The following is a 15,687-nucleotide window of genomic DNA, read 5'->3' as shown; positions in this document are numbered from 1 at the left end:
CCTCTGACCATTATGATAAAACAACTGTTAAATTGTAAAATTACCTCCAGACTGCATATAGGAAACTGAGGCATGGAAAGTACTGTCTAAATTTTGAGGACCCAACTTTAGCTTGCTGGGGCTTGCTTTTTCAAAGGTACTAAACCACCATAGTTCTATTTAAGTCAGGAATTGTGGTTGCTCAGCACCTTGAAAGCCAGGCCATCTAAAATTGGACACGTAAAATCAGAGAGTGCTTTTGAAACTTTGGCCTTTCATGACTTGTCCAAAGTCATGCACACAAATGTGTAGCAGAGCCTAAAATAGAGCCGAGATCTCCTGACCTGCAGTCTTTCATCCTAAGAACTAAGTCAGGTTTTCTTTAAGTCAAATCTACTATATATATTTTAGAGAGTTTGTCTATCTGTTTGTTGGTCTGTTTGTTCAAGAGCTCTTCCTAAACCGGGGATGGGGAAACTTTTTGGATTGAGGGCCACTGACCCACACAAAAATTGGTCAGGGGCTGCACAAAATTGAGAAGCAACCCCTCCCCCCCCCAAATAACAACAAAAACCTTACTGACATGGCCCCTGACTGAAAAGAAGAAAGACACTCCTCACATCCCCCTCACACAACAGAGCCTGTGGGGGTAAGGGGTGGGTGAGTAGGTTAGTAGATTTTGTGGGCCCTTTAGGCTCTGAAGTGGGGCCAAAATGAGGGGTTCAGTGTGTGAGGGGGCTGCTGGAAAGCATGGGGTGTGAGTCTGGGCATGAGCGAGAGTACAGGAGTGGTTTGGTGGGTCTAGGAGATTGGTAGGGTGCAGGAGCGGGCTGCTGGTGAGAGGGCTGGAGAGGTAGGATACAGGAGTGGAGTTGGGGGTGAAGAAGTCTGGGCAGGAGAACGATTCAGGAGCAGATGGGGGTGCAGGAGTGGGCTGGGGTGGTGGGTCTGGGTTAGGGTTAGGCTCCCCAATACTGGAGGGAAGCCCTAAGCTTCAGGGGCCAGATCCAGACAAGCCAGGGGCCTGATCCGGCCCCCAGATTGTAGGTTTCCTACCCTGCCCTAAATGGTAAAAATGAGGACCACATAATACAGCTTCCTCTTATCATAACTTAAAGCAAGGTAATGGTTTGGTTGTGCTAGGAAAATGGGATATGCCTGGAATGGGACTGCTTCTCATAAAACCATACAGAAAAGAGACAGAATCACCAGGCAGGTGAAAGGGGCTGGCTAGGGGGCATGCCCCCCTTCATCTGGGACTGCCCCAGCCCTGAGCCTCTAACCCTCCAGACATCCTTTAGGGAAGGGGCTGGCTAAAGCTCTCACCCCCCCAGATTTGTAAGGGGATGTTGCTGGCTGTTGCCCTTTGTCACTGTCAGGGAGCGAGGGGAAAGTCCACAGTTTGCTGCATTCCTGACTCTGTCTGGAGAGATAAGAGTTTATAGGGATAAAGAAAAAAATACACTTGACAGAATTTCCATTTTTAAAAAATGTACTAAAAACAATTAAATGGAAATGTTTACAGTTCCCCTTTTTAAATAAATCCGAAATAAAAATTAACTTAATAAAAATAAAACTCTATTTTTGAAAAATAATTTAAATAGAGCATGTACGTTTCCAAAAAAATCAAACACACCTTAATCGAGTTAAGGACCCAAGCAACGCTGAGTAAATGTGCTAGTACTCTAATAATGTAATTATTGTGTTTATAAAGTGCTTTCTGACACTCAAGGAGTTCGGGGAAATCCACAGTCAAACTGCTGTGATACACAAATTCATATATACCCCAAAAAATCCAGATTCCACAGCATCCTTTAAAAAGGGAAGTTTTACACAAGAGCTAACAACATTTGTTTTAAAATCTCTAGAAAAGGAAAATTCTAGGGTGGTATCTGACAATGAAGAGGGATAGTTTGAACTGTGTATGAGAGGAGAATGAGATTCACACTCCATAGGTTGTCACAGTAAAAGCTCTGTCAGTTGCGAATCTATTGAAGGATAGTGGTACATCTCAAAGGCAAGTGGTGATGGCCAGCAGCAGATAAGATGTAAATTTTAGAGAAGCCATTGGAACAATTTACTAAGGATCATGGAGGATTCTCCATCAGTGACAATTTTAAAATCAGGATTGTACATTTTTCTAAAAGGCATCCTCTAGGAATTACGGCCTGTGTTATATAGGAGGTCTGACTAGATTATCATAATGATCCCTTCTGGCCTTGGAATCTGTGAATACAGGACAAAAATGTATGTGTTACTTTAAGTAGTAGAGGTGAACAGAGCTTTCTTTTCTGACCCCAAAATTCCCCAACATGTCAATAGCTGAGGTTTTGGGCTGGCCCACTGTAAAAATAGGGACTAAATGAAAAATTCACATCTGGATCCAGGAATTTGGTTTAGGTCTGTCTGTTAAATAGGATGTGTTGTAAAGTGCTGCTTAGTGTGAAAGTTCCTCTTTAAATCAGTGGAGTGTGAGCCAGCTCTCTCACAGTGAAGTGTGTCTGAAAGACCTTTAATAACTCAGTGCATTTTCCATCCCAGTGGAGAAGTAGAGCGTAGAGCTCCCTATTGATTCCCCCCCACCTCACCCTGAGCCACCACACTCTGCCTGCCCTGTGTTTGATGTGGAATGTGCCATCTGTGTCTCACACAGGGGAGGCAGGGCAGGTGTGCAGTCTTGCTGCTGTGGGAGCTGCTCATGCCTGTTTCTCTGAGATCCTCCAGGCCATGCCCACGTGGGTGGATTTAATTGTCACCCTGTTAACCCTACCTTCCCTTGGGTTCAGCGGCCCTTCCTTGTTACGTTTGCCCTTTCCCCCACAGGTGCTGTCTTACACCTTCACGACTATGCCATGTTGAGCGTGGACTGGCTGGTGCACAATGCCACCTATCTGCCTGATTGCTACATCTGCTTCACCCGTATGGGTACTGTTCAGTTTAGATTTGCCAAGCCTCACCCACCCAGCCCAGCACCGCAAAATTGCTCAGAGTGGATGTTGCTAGAGACGTACCGGAAGCAGCTGCACAACGTCAGTGAGTTTGATAACAGGTGTGTGAGCAATGGTCTGAGGCACGCTGGAGCTTTGTAGCACTATTATTCTTTGTTTGCTGGTTAGCTTCTAACAGGATGTGTCTCTTGCAAGGTCATTCTAGCCCTCTGTTCTTCTGGGGTGGCTGCTCTGGAAGCTACACTCTCACTTTAAAATTGCATTTTACACACACGCAAACACGCTGTCACAGGCCATGCATATGTTAGGAAATGCACTGTCTAGCCTGTGTACTGAATGAGGCAGGTTTCCTGTGGAAAAAATAGCATGTGATCTTGTGATGAAAGACTTTCTCATAATGCATGTGCACGTGCAACCTTAATTCGGGCTTTTCCTAATTTTGAGTGCTTGACTTTCCAATCTAAATGGCTTTTCCATGTAGGGTTTTCAAAAAGTGATGTACTCAGAGATTGTTTGCTCCTTATGGCACTGATCACTTATCGGTTGGAAGATACCTTGGAATGGAATAAAAGTCTCAGGCTATGTCTAGACTGCAGGCTTCTTTTGGAAGAAGCTTTTTTCGGGAAGAGATCTTCCAAAAAAACTTCTTCCGAAAGAGAGCGTCCACACTGCCGAAGTGCATTGAAAAAGTGATCTGCTGTTTCAAAAGAGAGCGTCCAGACTGAACGAACACTCTCTGGCATATTATAAACTGTGATTGCAATGGACGGAGTGGTCACCAGGGCACCTGTGCTTTTTCCTCTTTCCTCTTCTTCCGAAAGAATTCCTTCTTCCCCATCCACACACGCCTTTTTCCAAAAGAGCTCTTTAGCAAAAAGGCTTCTTCCTTGTAGAAAGAGGATTACCAATGCCAGAAAAACCCTTCTGTTCTTTCGATTTTCTTGCGGAAGAATGCAATTGCAGTGTGGATGTTCCTCAAGTTTTGTCAGAAAAACAGCCGTTTTTCCGACAAATCTCTGTAGTGTAGACATACCCTCAGAAAGGTAGCCATGTTAGTCTGTAACTTTAAAAACGGCGAATAGTCCTGTGGCACCTTAGAGACTAAATATATATCTATAGTATTGTGAGCTTTCATGGGCAAAACCCACTTCTTCTGATGAGCTGGAGTGGAGTATTAAAGATCTAGGCGATAGTTCAGGTTGAGGTGATACCAAGCATTAAACTACTAGTTAGTGTACCTCTCCCTGTTCTGCTTAAAGCAGAGGGAGACTTCTGCCTTCTCTTGGGCTAGAGCTTGGATGGACAACCTGCAAACCTGTGGGCAGCATGTAGCCCAGTAGGGTTTCACCCGAAGCCCACGCACCTCCATCTGCCACTCTCTCTCACGTGCCTCATGCTCATTGGGGCACTGGATTTCCACACTTCCTACTTCTCCCCTTCCCTCCCAGCATCTTTCGGAGCACCATGAATCTGATGATTCACACTCCCTCCCAGCTCCTCTCTCTCCTTCCCAGAGGTAGAGTGCCAGGAATCAGCGGTTTGCAGCTGTTTCAGCTCCTGGAGGGAGGGGGAGGAGCAGGGATGGAGCACGAATCCGTCAATTCACGGCTCTCTGAAAGTGCTAAGTAGGGAGTAGGAAGTGTGGGGTCCAGTGCCCCCATGTGTGAGAGGTGCGTGGGGGAAGGGGGCAGAGAAAGGGTGCACAGGCCACAGGTGGAACCCCAGTGGGCCGTGAGCCACAGGTTGTCCACCACTGGCAATCATATAGCCCACTGAGACAAAGGAGGGCTACTCATGAGTCCCACTCTCTAGTCTTGGCTGCCCATCACTAGGCTAGAGAGTGCGGAGGTTCCTCAGAGCATCCGTCCCTCCTCAGCTGGGGAGATGTGATGTCAGCAAACTGAGGAAATCAGAAAGGGGAGCAAAAAGAGGAAATGGTGCCTGGCAGAGAGTTTCTAGGGCTCACAGGCTCGCCTGTCAGTAAGATCAGCAGCTGCCTGAGCATCTCATGGGAGACGTAGATGTTTTCCAGCAGCAAGTACCCTCTCTGTCAAGTTCTTCTAGAGCAGGGCTGGCCAACCTGAGTCTGAAAAGGAGACAGAATTTACCAATGAACATTGTCAAAGAGCCACAGTAATGTCAGCAGCCCCCGGAGTGCAGTGAGGACAGGGCTGTGCCAGAGGTTGAGTTGTGAGCACCCACCAGCATGTTACAAAGTTGGCCTCTGTACCTCCAGGGCCACATATTAACTTCTGAAGAGCTGCACGCAGCTCCAGAGACTCAAGTTGGCCACCTCTGTTCTAGAGGGAAGACTGGCTTCCTTCTGTTCCAGTGGGAATAGAGAAAAGGGAGACCCCGACACTAGACCTCCTCTGCCTCTCCTGGGAAAGGGAGAGAAATAATAGACACGAGATTTGCATTAGGTCTCCTTTTGAAATGCCTGAATAGAGGCAGTTGCCCTGGATGTTTCAGGGTGTTCTAAGGAATCTCCCTCAAGCACCACCCCTCCCCATTCTGTTTCATTGCACACAATACAGATTCTCCCTCCAGGTCTAGTCAAGAGAACCCTCTTTATACGAATAAGGGTGGAGGCTTCAGAGAAGCGCCATTGCAGAAGGCCCTCCATGGCATGCTTGGCTCCGCTGGCTAGCAGCCTACTTGGGCACATGCACTCCTTTTAGGGAAGCTTCAGTTTCCCCTTAGCTTTGGTTTTACAGTAACATCTAGAGGCCCCAACTCAGCTCAGGGCCCCATTATACTAGGTGCTGTACAGACTCATAGACTTGGTCTATACTAAGAATTTCCATGGGTATAGATATGTCTCTCAGGGTAGGAAACCTCCACAGACCTAACCCGAGTGTAGACAGCACGAGGTAAACAGAAGAATTCTTCCATTGCCTTCACTATTATCTCTCAAGGAGGTGGATTATCTATACAGATGGGAGGCCCCCTCCTGTTGGCATAGGCCATGTCTACACTGAAGCACTGCAGCTCCGCTGCTGTAATGTTTTAAGTATAGACAAGCCCACAGTAAGAGACAGTCCCTATCCCAAAGAATCAATCTAAATAAACAAGAGAATGGGAGGTAGGGGGATGGAGACAGGCACAGGGAGGTAAAGTGACTTGCCCAGTTCATCCAGAAGCAGAGGCAAGAAGAAAACCCAGGTTTCCGGAAACCCAGCGCTGCGGTTTATCCACCAGATTGTACTGCCCCACTGCCCTTCATGTGTCCATCACCACAAGACAATGTAATGCAATATCCCCACATAAAGTCCAGGCACATGATCATAGACACTGCGTCATGGAGCTCCTCCACCTTCTATTTTGATCTCTTCTCTCTGGATGCTAAACTGGGATTTGAGGAGGAGTTCTGGCAATGGTGGAGTTGGTCTTTTGCCAGGAACGAACCCCAATCTGCTCCGCCTCTCAGTTTCTGGAAATGTTCCCAGTCCCTTGATCGTGTGTACCACAAGTGACCTCCCTTCCTTCTATTTGCCCCTAAGCATTGACAGGAAGAGGGGGAGATGTTGGTTGGATGAATGGGTGGGAACTGATGATTAGTTGGGTGGCTGCAAATATATGTCAACAGCATATGACATCTGGGGAAGGTCCAGGCTCTCTTACATACAACATGGGGAGGATCAGCAAGAGTGAGGGGAAAGGTGAAAGTGTTTTCCAGAGGCTCTTCCCATTTCCACTAGTTTTCCATGTGAAAGTGGAGGGAAGGACTGGAAACAGACAAAGCAAACAATCCCTCAATCAAACTTTATTTTCAAGTTTAAAAGAGTTGTGGGTAAGACAAGTTACTACAACAGCCTCCCTCTAAAAATTATAAAGTGTGGTTATGAAGATAAGACCACTTCCTAAAAGTAGGGATTTCATTTGCAATGGGCCAAGAAAGGCAGTTACGCCCCAACAACTTTACATAGGTCTACCTCCTGCATACCTCTCCCTCCACCATTGCAGGATATAATGTGTGCAGATATAATGTTCTACATGCTGACACAACTTAGGGCACGTCTAGACTACATGGCTCCATCATCGGAGCCATGTAGATTTGTTTACACGGCAAAGGGAAATGAAGCGGCAATTTAAATAATCGCCGCTTCATTTAAATTAAAATGGCTGCTGTGCTGTGCCAGTCAGCTGTTTGGCGGCACAGCGCTGTAGTCTGGATGCTCCGCGGTCGACATCAAAGGCATTTGTCAACCTCCCTGGTAAACCTCATCCCAGAAGGCATAACGGGGAGGTCGACAAATGCCTTTGTTGTCGACCGCAGAGCGTCCATACTACAGTGCTGTGCTGCCAAACAACTGATCGGCACAGTGTGGCAGCCATTTTAATTTAAATGAAGCGGTGATTATTTAAATCGCCGCTTCATTTCCCTTTGCCTACAGCCCTAATTTATATGGTTCCGTCGATGAAGCCATGTAGCCTAGATGTGCCCTTTGCCTCTCCCTCCATGCTATTTCTGAAATGAGGCCTGTGCTTAAGGGTGATCTGCAAATTTAAATGGATTTGTTTTTATATTTTTGTTTGCTGCTTGGTAATGTAGAAAGGCCCAAGAAGAGTGTGCATTAGTCCCCTTCCTCCAGCTTTTTTTTCCTGTTTGTTTTTCATATTAGAAATTCAGGTCTTATCTGACTTGATCCTAGAGTACTCTGTGGGGGCTGGTGAGCTAGTGAAGTGGTGATATTGCAAGAGACTGAAGGCCGTGCAACAGAGAGGGATAGAGGTTCATGGTCAGGTAGTTTAGAAACATTTTACAAAATTTTCCCCTGTTTAATTCCAATGATTAACATTTTGGGAGCACTTTTATGTTAAATATCCAATACCTTTGACGCTGCAGTTGAATGCTCACAATAACCATGCTCAGGGACATTCAGGGAAGCAAAGTTATATTCCTAAGGTGAAAGAGCTCAGTGGCTTGGGTGTAAGGCTCTAGGAGGTGGACCCTGTCCCTTGTGCTTATGTATGTGTACACACACACACACACACACACACACACAGAGCTTATTCTACGGTGCCATAGGACTCCTCGTTTTTTTCAGAACAGAGTGTATGTTACCAAACCAAAACTTCATTGCCCTTGTAATTCTCCCTTGGAAAGAGGATGTGAGAGAAAATGAACCACATGTGACAGTTTTCATCCCGTTGCTTAATATATCACTGGAAGGGTAACTCAGATACTACAGAGATGAATGCAAGTGTAGGGACCCAGACAGAATAGAAAACAAGCAGAAAATAAGTCTTTTAAAACTAAGCAAACAAACTTTTCAGGCCTTCATTCTACGCAATAAAGAAGCAAAATTTTTGCAGGTCTTCTATAACTTTGCCCCCTTGTGCCTATGTATTGCAATAGCATTGTTCAGTACATGATCACACATGATCCAGGCAATGTCTTTCTAACTGAATCCAACCACTGACTTGGGTTTTTTTGCCCAAAAGAATCATCTGAAAACATGATTTGTGTTCAGCAAACCCCAGATTTGTCTTAATAAGTTATTTGTGGCAAAGAGTTGGCCAACTGAGTAGCATGTTATTAAGAATGGATCACCTATGCTCCACTCGGAGTACAAGGGTTTAAGAAGACTATATCTTACACTATACAGGCTGTCCTTACTATAAGTCCAAGATACATTCCAAAAACTTGGACTTACAGCGAAACAACTTAAAGTGGGGAATTTTTTTCCTCCGGCTGATTTCCATTTGCACAAATTGGGGTGTTTTTTTTGCTCACCTTAAGAGCAGGGAATGGGAGGACTTATAACGCATCTGTTCCTACAAGCGTCAATGACTTTAGTGTGGAACGGATGTATACCGAGGCGACTTATAGCAGGGATGCCCTGTATATATTTTTGTTAGTCTCTAAGGTGCCACAGGCCTATTCACTGTTCTTAAAGTTACAGACACAGCTACCCCTCTGAGATTATTTATGTCTTAACAGTTATACATATGAATAATTAGTCCCAATGAATTTGGGGAATTTGTAAAAAAGGTTACAATTAATTTTTAGGAGGGATTTTGGTGTCTTATTACCAGTCCTAACACAAGAGCACTAGCTACATAAACACAACAGGGTATACATATGAGAATCTGTGTAAAGGGACATATACATAGGAGAAAGGGTATTGCACACATTTATTGAAGAAGGCTTTATGCCCAGGAATATCTATGAAGAAAGTGCTTTGATAAATAAATGCAAACTGGTCCTTATCTAGAAGAAAACTATGTGTGGTCGTATGAATAGACTCACATGGTCTTTTGACCAACCCTGAGTTCTCCTTCAGTGTTTCTATACCTGATAGGAACAAACGCCAGGCCTCACCCTCCAGGCAGGTGTTCTCAGCTGACCTTTTGCATTTTGAGAATAATTTCCCTTCAGCCAGTCTGGAGTGGGGGAGGGAAGTTTGCTTAAACTGGGACTCTGCGTCTGTTTTCCTAGAGGCTTCCTATGCAGTCCAGGTTCTTCCTACACAAAATCCTTCCACCCTCCCCCACTGAGCAGGAGCACGCCCTCTCTACTTGAGGCCAGTCTCCAGCTGAACTCAGATAGATAAGCTAGCAAAGAGATGCTTTGGAGGCTTGCATTCCTGGTTTCTAGGGTGATGCTCCAATGTCACCACTCAGTGCTCCCCGGAACGTCTGAAAAGCAGAAGCCACTGCATGCAGTAATAGGGACTACTGTGTATATGCCTCCCTGGTTAAGGTTCAGGTCCTTTCCATTTCATTGTCTTGTTTCCTGAACAGGGTCTTATGTTGCCTAGGGTTGTGTAATAATGGAACAAAAGGCCCTGTTGTCATGCACAAGAGGAGAGAGATAAAGTTGTTGTGGAAACCTTAACTCTGAATCCTCCCCCTCCCCCCCCCCCCCCCCCCCGACTCTTGTGCATTTAAAAGCACATCCTTAAGGTGGCACAAATGTCACTTGTATATTATTTTGCTTTTACAAATTTTAAACAACCCCTCCAAATGAATAAAAGTGAAGAAGTAGTGCAGCCAGAACCACAGGAAAGGGCTCCTTAAGGGTACGTTTACACAGCAGCGTTATTTCGGAATAACAAAATGCGCATCTATATATTTCGAAATAATGGAGGACTTCTCACTCTGACTCCTGTAACCCTCATTTCATGAGGAGTAAGGGAAGTTGAAGGAAGAGTGTTCTTCTTTTGACTTCCTGCTGTGGAGATAGCGCCAAAAGTCGAGTTAAGCTATTTTCACTTCAGCTACTCAATTGACGTTGCGTAGCTTAATTCTACTTTTGCCCTGCAATGTAGACATACCCTTAGTGACTAAAAAAGCATCCCAGTGTACAGGATGCCTGGTGAACAGACTCCATTTTATGGTCATCCTTTTGATGTCTCCTGTTCCACCTTCCTACCAGGCCCAACACTGCTTGCTTGTGAGGTTAGACAAGATCACATCTAATAAAAGTGGGACTGTGACTTTTAATTCCAGACATCAATGCCTCTTGGCACAAGATAATAAGAGTGAATCATAGCCAACTCTTCTATATAACATAGCAGAGCACTGTCACTAAACCACCAGGGAAGACATCACACATAAAATAGCATTAAAGAACAGTCACAGTTATCAAAGAAAAGCAACATGCCATGAGGGTAGTCTCCGGTGATCTTCCATCCAACTACTATCCAGGCTCAAACCTACTTAGCTTCTAATATTAGATAAAATCAGACCTACTCAGACTGATAAGACTGCCAGCTTTTATGCATCCAGCTATTTCCCACTTGGATATAATTTGCTGTAATTCCTACAGTTTTTCCGTCCCCATATGAACTTATTCACCAGTTGCATTGCTATTTTGATTTTACACCTCCAGCTTGAACATTTGATAAACTAATGATAACTTTGAGAGTTACTGCCACAGGGAAAGTGATCACCCTGGGTCCATAATTGGAGCTGTTTAGAGGATAAATATTACTGCAGTGTAAATTCAAGTAGAATTGTCTGCAGCTGCTCATGGTAATTGCAAGATAATCAAGTTCTCTCTGTTTCCACCACATTCCCCTTGTTACTACTAGTTGGTGCCTCTGTGCTTTAGCTGAGGAAACATATGCTCAGAAAAGATCTGCAGAATAAATAGAATACCATCTCAGTATTCAGGAACTGAGCCATGCCAATTGGTTCCCTGGTGGCAAATCTGAAAAATCAAATGTGTTGCTGACATTGGCAAATTATGAGTTTTGGATTGGTATAATGGAGTAGTCAAATTGGTTCAGTAGGAGCAAAAGCTTTCTTCTTTTTTGAAAGCCATTTTGTTCTATTGATTCAAAAATCACTTTTTAGTTCCTTTCTGACATTAAGTAACATGTTTAGTGAGGGTGTGATATTGAAACAATGCCACCTCCTCATGTCTGGAGATTATTACCCTGTTGGAAGTGGTAAAGCATAGAACTGAGGGCCCAATAATGGTAATTAAGGTGATGGAGATGAAAGCTATATTTGCAAGGTTAGATTGTTAACCTGTGTATAATTTGCGAGGCAGAAAGTAATTACTTCAAAATAATCCCCTGTGTAGTTTAAATTGGAAAAGTATTTGTACTGTAATGCCTAGAGGCTCCAGTCAGGAAGTGGGCCCCCATTGGATGAGACACGGTTCTTGATGTTTCTTCCTGTCCCTTCCCTTCTGGTATGTGACCTAAACCATAGGGCATAGCACTGTGCATGCAGAAGAAGAGCTCTCCCACTCCACTTCTGAGGCAGCTGGTAGATCTCCATGTGCATACAACTTGGCCTTTGGTGGAAAGAAGGCCTGTATCTAAACTGAAATAATTATATTATTCTGTGCCTCCTCGATACAGCGCTGTGAACTCATATTGTGTACCCTCCTACATCCCGCTGTCTTGTTTCTCTTTCTCTAGTTTGCTGAGGAACCTAACCCTGGTGACTGACAACCCTGAATTGACATACCTAACACAGGCTAGCATCTGGAGAAGATTTGAGAATATCTTTGTCACTGCTTCTGGCCTAATCTGCTATGCACCTGTGTTCAAGGCCTATTTCTATCAGGGGCTGTTGGAGCTCTATGAGGATAACGTTCAGTATGTCGAGATAAGAGCTTTATTGCCACCGGTACATACTTTTTCCGTTTCTTTAATATTATATAAAAAGTACCTTGTTTTCTAACTTTTCTCCAGCCCTGTTTTGTATTTAGATTCAGACCTTTGCACAGATGGGGATGGAAAAATCTGCTTCATTTGAAAGCTCTTTGCTGGGAACTTGATATGACAGTCTCCTCAGGGAAACCAGAACTGTAAACCACTGTGTCATCCTTTGGCTCAGCAAGTGAGAGCTTGGCAGCCGCTAGTGTGTATGGTCGGGTCCATGACACTTCAGGTTATTTGCCTTGCTAGTAAACTCCTTGAGACATGCCAGTCAAACTCTTGCCTGTAGGTAACAACCAGTGAACCCCAGCTGGATGGCTATTGCATTTGCTATGTCCCTTGCTGCAGAATGGTGCTCCCAATCTGACCTGTTTGGTTTTGTGTTTCTTGTCTTCATAGAGATAAGCTCAGAAGCACAAACTGATGCAGTGTTGTCTCCAGAAAGTGTAGCCTGCCCTGAAACAATAGCTCTGAAAGTTGTGAACTGCTTTCTTTTCAATTAACACTGGAACCTAAGGATAATAACATTGGAATTTAAACTGTCAGAGTATGTTTACACTGCCACCCTAATTCGAACTAGGGTGGCTAATGTAGGCATTCGAAGTTGCAAATGAAGCCCGGGATTTAAATATTCTGGGCTTCATTTGCATCTTGCCGGGCGCCGCCATTTTTAAATCCCCGTTAGTGCGGACTCCGTGCCCGCGGCTACACGCGGCACGGAGTAGGTAGTTCAAATTAGGCTCTAGAGCCGCGGGCACGGAGTCCACACTAATGGGGATTTAAAAATGGCGGCGCCTGGCAAGATGCAAATGAAGCCCGGGATATTTAAATCCCGGGCTTCATTTGCAACTTCGAAGGCCTACATTAGCCACCCTAATTCGAACTAGGGTGGCAGTGTACACATACCCTCAGGTATTTTCACCGATTATCACCTGTAACCAGTATACTTACCCCATAATCCCAAACTGCCTGACATGACTTCCTGGGTGCCAAAAGTCCTGACTGCCCCCAGCGTCACCTTGACAACTTTACAGTGTCACCACATGTTGTCAATACCGTAATCTGCAACACACTGAAAATGCAGGAGCGCTGTGAAACAAATAAAATTGAATATCAAAATAAATGAGGCAGCCACTCATTGTCACGTTTCAAACAATAAAAACCTCCACATAAAGAAAAAGTTAATAAAATGGCTGCGTAATTTCCAATCGGTCCCACCAGGACACAAAATCCAGAGGTTTTGCAACAGAGTGTAGGCATGGCCTGCCCTTGAATAGATAGAGTCCTGTGACTGAGATACCCATTTTAGCATCTAGGTTTCTAGTCTCACCCCAGACTACTTTGGCATGGACTATAAATCATTGCTATCTAATGGACTACATGAAATGGGTGCTGGTGTCAGTTCAGCTCACACTGCTAGGTGTCTGTATCACACACACCATCACTACAATTGCTTTTAAGTAATGCCCTCATTAGCATCTGCTTTAGTAGTAAGGCAGGTGCGGATGTGAATACAGAGTCTGAGTCACCTCACTTAGAGAAGTGTTCCCAGCTCAGCCACAGTGTCACCAGAGCAGGCATTTTGGCACCTGCTACCAGCACGAACATTTGAGTGGGGAAATAAAAATGACACCGATTTGTGTGCCTTGCTTTGTGGAGGATGGTGATTGGCTAATTTTGTTTGATTTACTTGTCCCTAATGTCTGTTGTTGTGGCAGCTGGGAAAAGAAAACAGTTGCAATGTCACAATGCTTTTGTTGTCTAGCAGCGTCAACATAGAAATGGTCCCACTGAGCAGAGGTAGACTAGCCAAATATGCCTGCGATCTAAAAGCAGCAATACCCTTCATTGACCAGACAGCCAGTGAGCTCAGATGGAAAAAATTGTACTTGGGAGGAGAATGGGAAGAAAGCTCTTTATTGGAAAGAGGCCAGCACTTGTAGCATAGCTTTCTGGCCTGTCTCTACCTATCACTCTCAACTAAACTTTATGGTAAATATGGACGGGGTGCACAGGGGCAGGCTTACACCTCTGCTGCTACAGACTCCTCTGTAGGGCTTGGGCAACAAACAGTATCTGTTAATTGTAAACGCCGTCTTTGCAATGAAACAAACCAGAGACTGATACTATAACAAAGTAAATTAAAGGTGGGATTGGAAACCAGCATACATTGTAGAAAGGCCCCCCAAATACAGCTGTGTTTGCAAAGCCAGCTGTGTAAAGTCTTGGCTTGCCTGTGGTCATGGAAAATGTCCTTTTTGATCATGTGCAAAATCCCACTTGGCTTCTTGTGTCTGTGAAGGTGGTGGTTAGAATGCGAGAGGCCCGGAATAGTCAGAGCAGAGAGGAGAGAGTGAGATGAATATAGGGCAGGAGAACAAAGAGAAAGGCACAAAGAATCAGATGAAGGACAGAGTGGAGGAGAGCAGGGAGATGAAGAGATGGAAGAGAGGGAAAGAAAGGACAAAGTGAGAGTGGCGGATGGAGCTGGATTTCAGGGTCCACCTGTGGAAAAAGTCTGAACAGTGCTTTTTATTATTATTGTGGTATTGTGTAGATGCCCCAACCAAAACTGGGGCCCCATTGTGCAAAGCGCTGTATCTTGTCCCTGTGCTGAAGCACTCACAAACTAACTAGCTAGGACAAATGAAGTGGTATTCTTCCCATTTTACAGATAGGAAGCTGGAGGCATAGAAGGATTAACTGACTTGCCCACAGTGGCTGAGGAAATCTTTGACAGAGATGGCAATTGAAACCCAATATTCTGAATTCCAGTCTAGTACCTTCACTGTAAAACTAACCCTCCCTTTATTCTTGCCATACTCCTGCCATCAGTGATAGGCAACCAAACATGTAGATGCACCAGTGCTTAAATACTTGAGGTGCTCTGTAGCAAGCTCTCATGTTCTTCCTGAGACTCCTTGAACTCCAAAGCACTTGGTTAACATATGTGTGTGTTAAGAAGACAGGTTATTTTATGGCATGGTTAGGAAAGCAAAGTATTCGCCAGTGCTTGCTGCTTTATAAAGGACCAAAAAAAAAAAAAAAAGAAAAAGTATGCTAAACAATTTAACTGCTGATACTTTTCTTCTTTTTCTTCTTGGCACTGGACCCCATTTTGAATTTCCGGCCTTATATACCTGCTTTTTTAAATTTGAACCTCAAACTACAGTACTTCAGAATTGTTTCATCTGCCCTTCAGGATTTAGCAGTGTCATGTCTTTCTCCTCACTAATCACAGACCATCTTTGGTCTAACGTTTTTGGGTTTTTGCATGTGCTTAATCTTCCCACAGGTGTATGAACTAGATGGGACCGAGTACAATAAATCCTGGTCTGTGGCAACATATCAGGAGGTGACAAGACAGTTTGTTAAGGATCACCCTGATTTTATTGGAGCAAAAATTATATTTACTGCACACAGGTAGGGGCTACTTGCTTGGGGTGAGGGGTAGCAGTGTTCTATGCATAAACAGTCATGTTGCCATGCAGGCAGGATCAGTGGAGTTGTACAACAGAGAGACTCTGGAAGTGAACCCCATAGCATTGCTTCCAGGTGTAGTGAGGTGTAGAGGATTAACTGCTGGAGAGCTTTCAGCATATAAACACCTGCACAGGGAAATGACCAAGGATGAA

The 15,687-nt window shown here is 44.6% G+C and overlaps 1 protein-coding gene across 5 annotated transcripts in view; it reads left to right on the top strand.

The window, feature by feature from the left end:
- The window catches only part of ADA2 (adenosine deaminase 2), a 46,076-nt gene that overhangs the window by 18,358 nt on the left and 12,031 nt on the right, over positions 1-15,687 (top strand). For all 5 annotated transcript variants that reach the window (XM_075896763.1, XM_014579719.3, XM_025190943.2 and 2 more), the window contains 3 exons: positions 2,803-3,028; positions 11,810-12,020; positions 15,348-15,475. In XM_075896763.1, the coding sequence (XP_075752878.1) occupies positions 2,803-3,028; positions 11,810-12,020; positions 15,348-15,475 (565 nt within the window). The remainder of the gene's footprint in view (positions 1-2,802; positions 3,029-11,809; positions 12,021-15,347; positions 15,476-15,687) is intronic.

This window comes from Pelodiscus sinensis, chromosome 1 (genome assembly GCF_049634645.1).
Source record: "Pelodiscus sinensis isolate JC-2024 chromosome 1, ASM4963464v1, whole genome shotgun sequence".
Taxonomy (NCBI): Eukaryota; Metazoa; Chordata; order Testudines; family Trionychidae; genus Pelodiscus; species Pelodiscus sinensis.
This window is presented reverse-complemented; position numbering and strand designations above follow the sequence as displayed.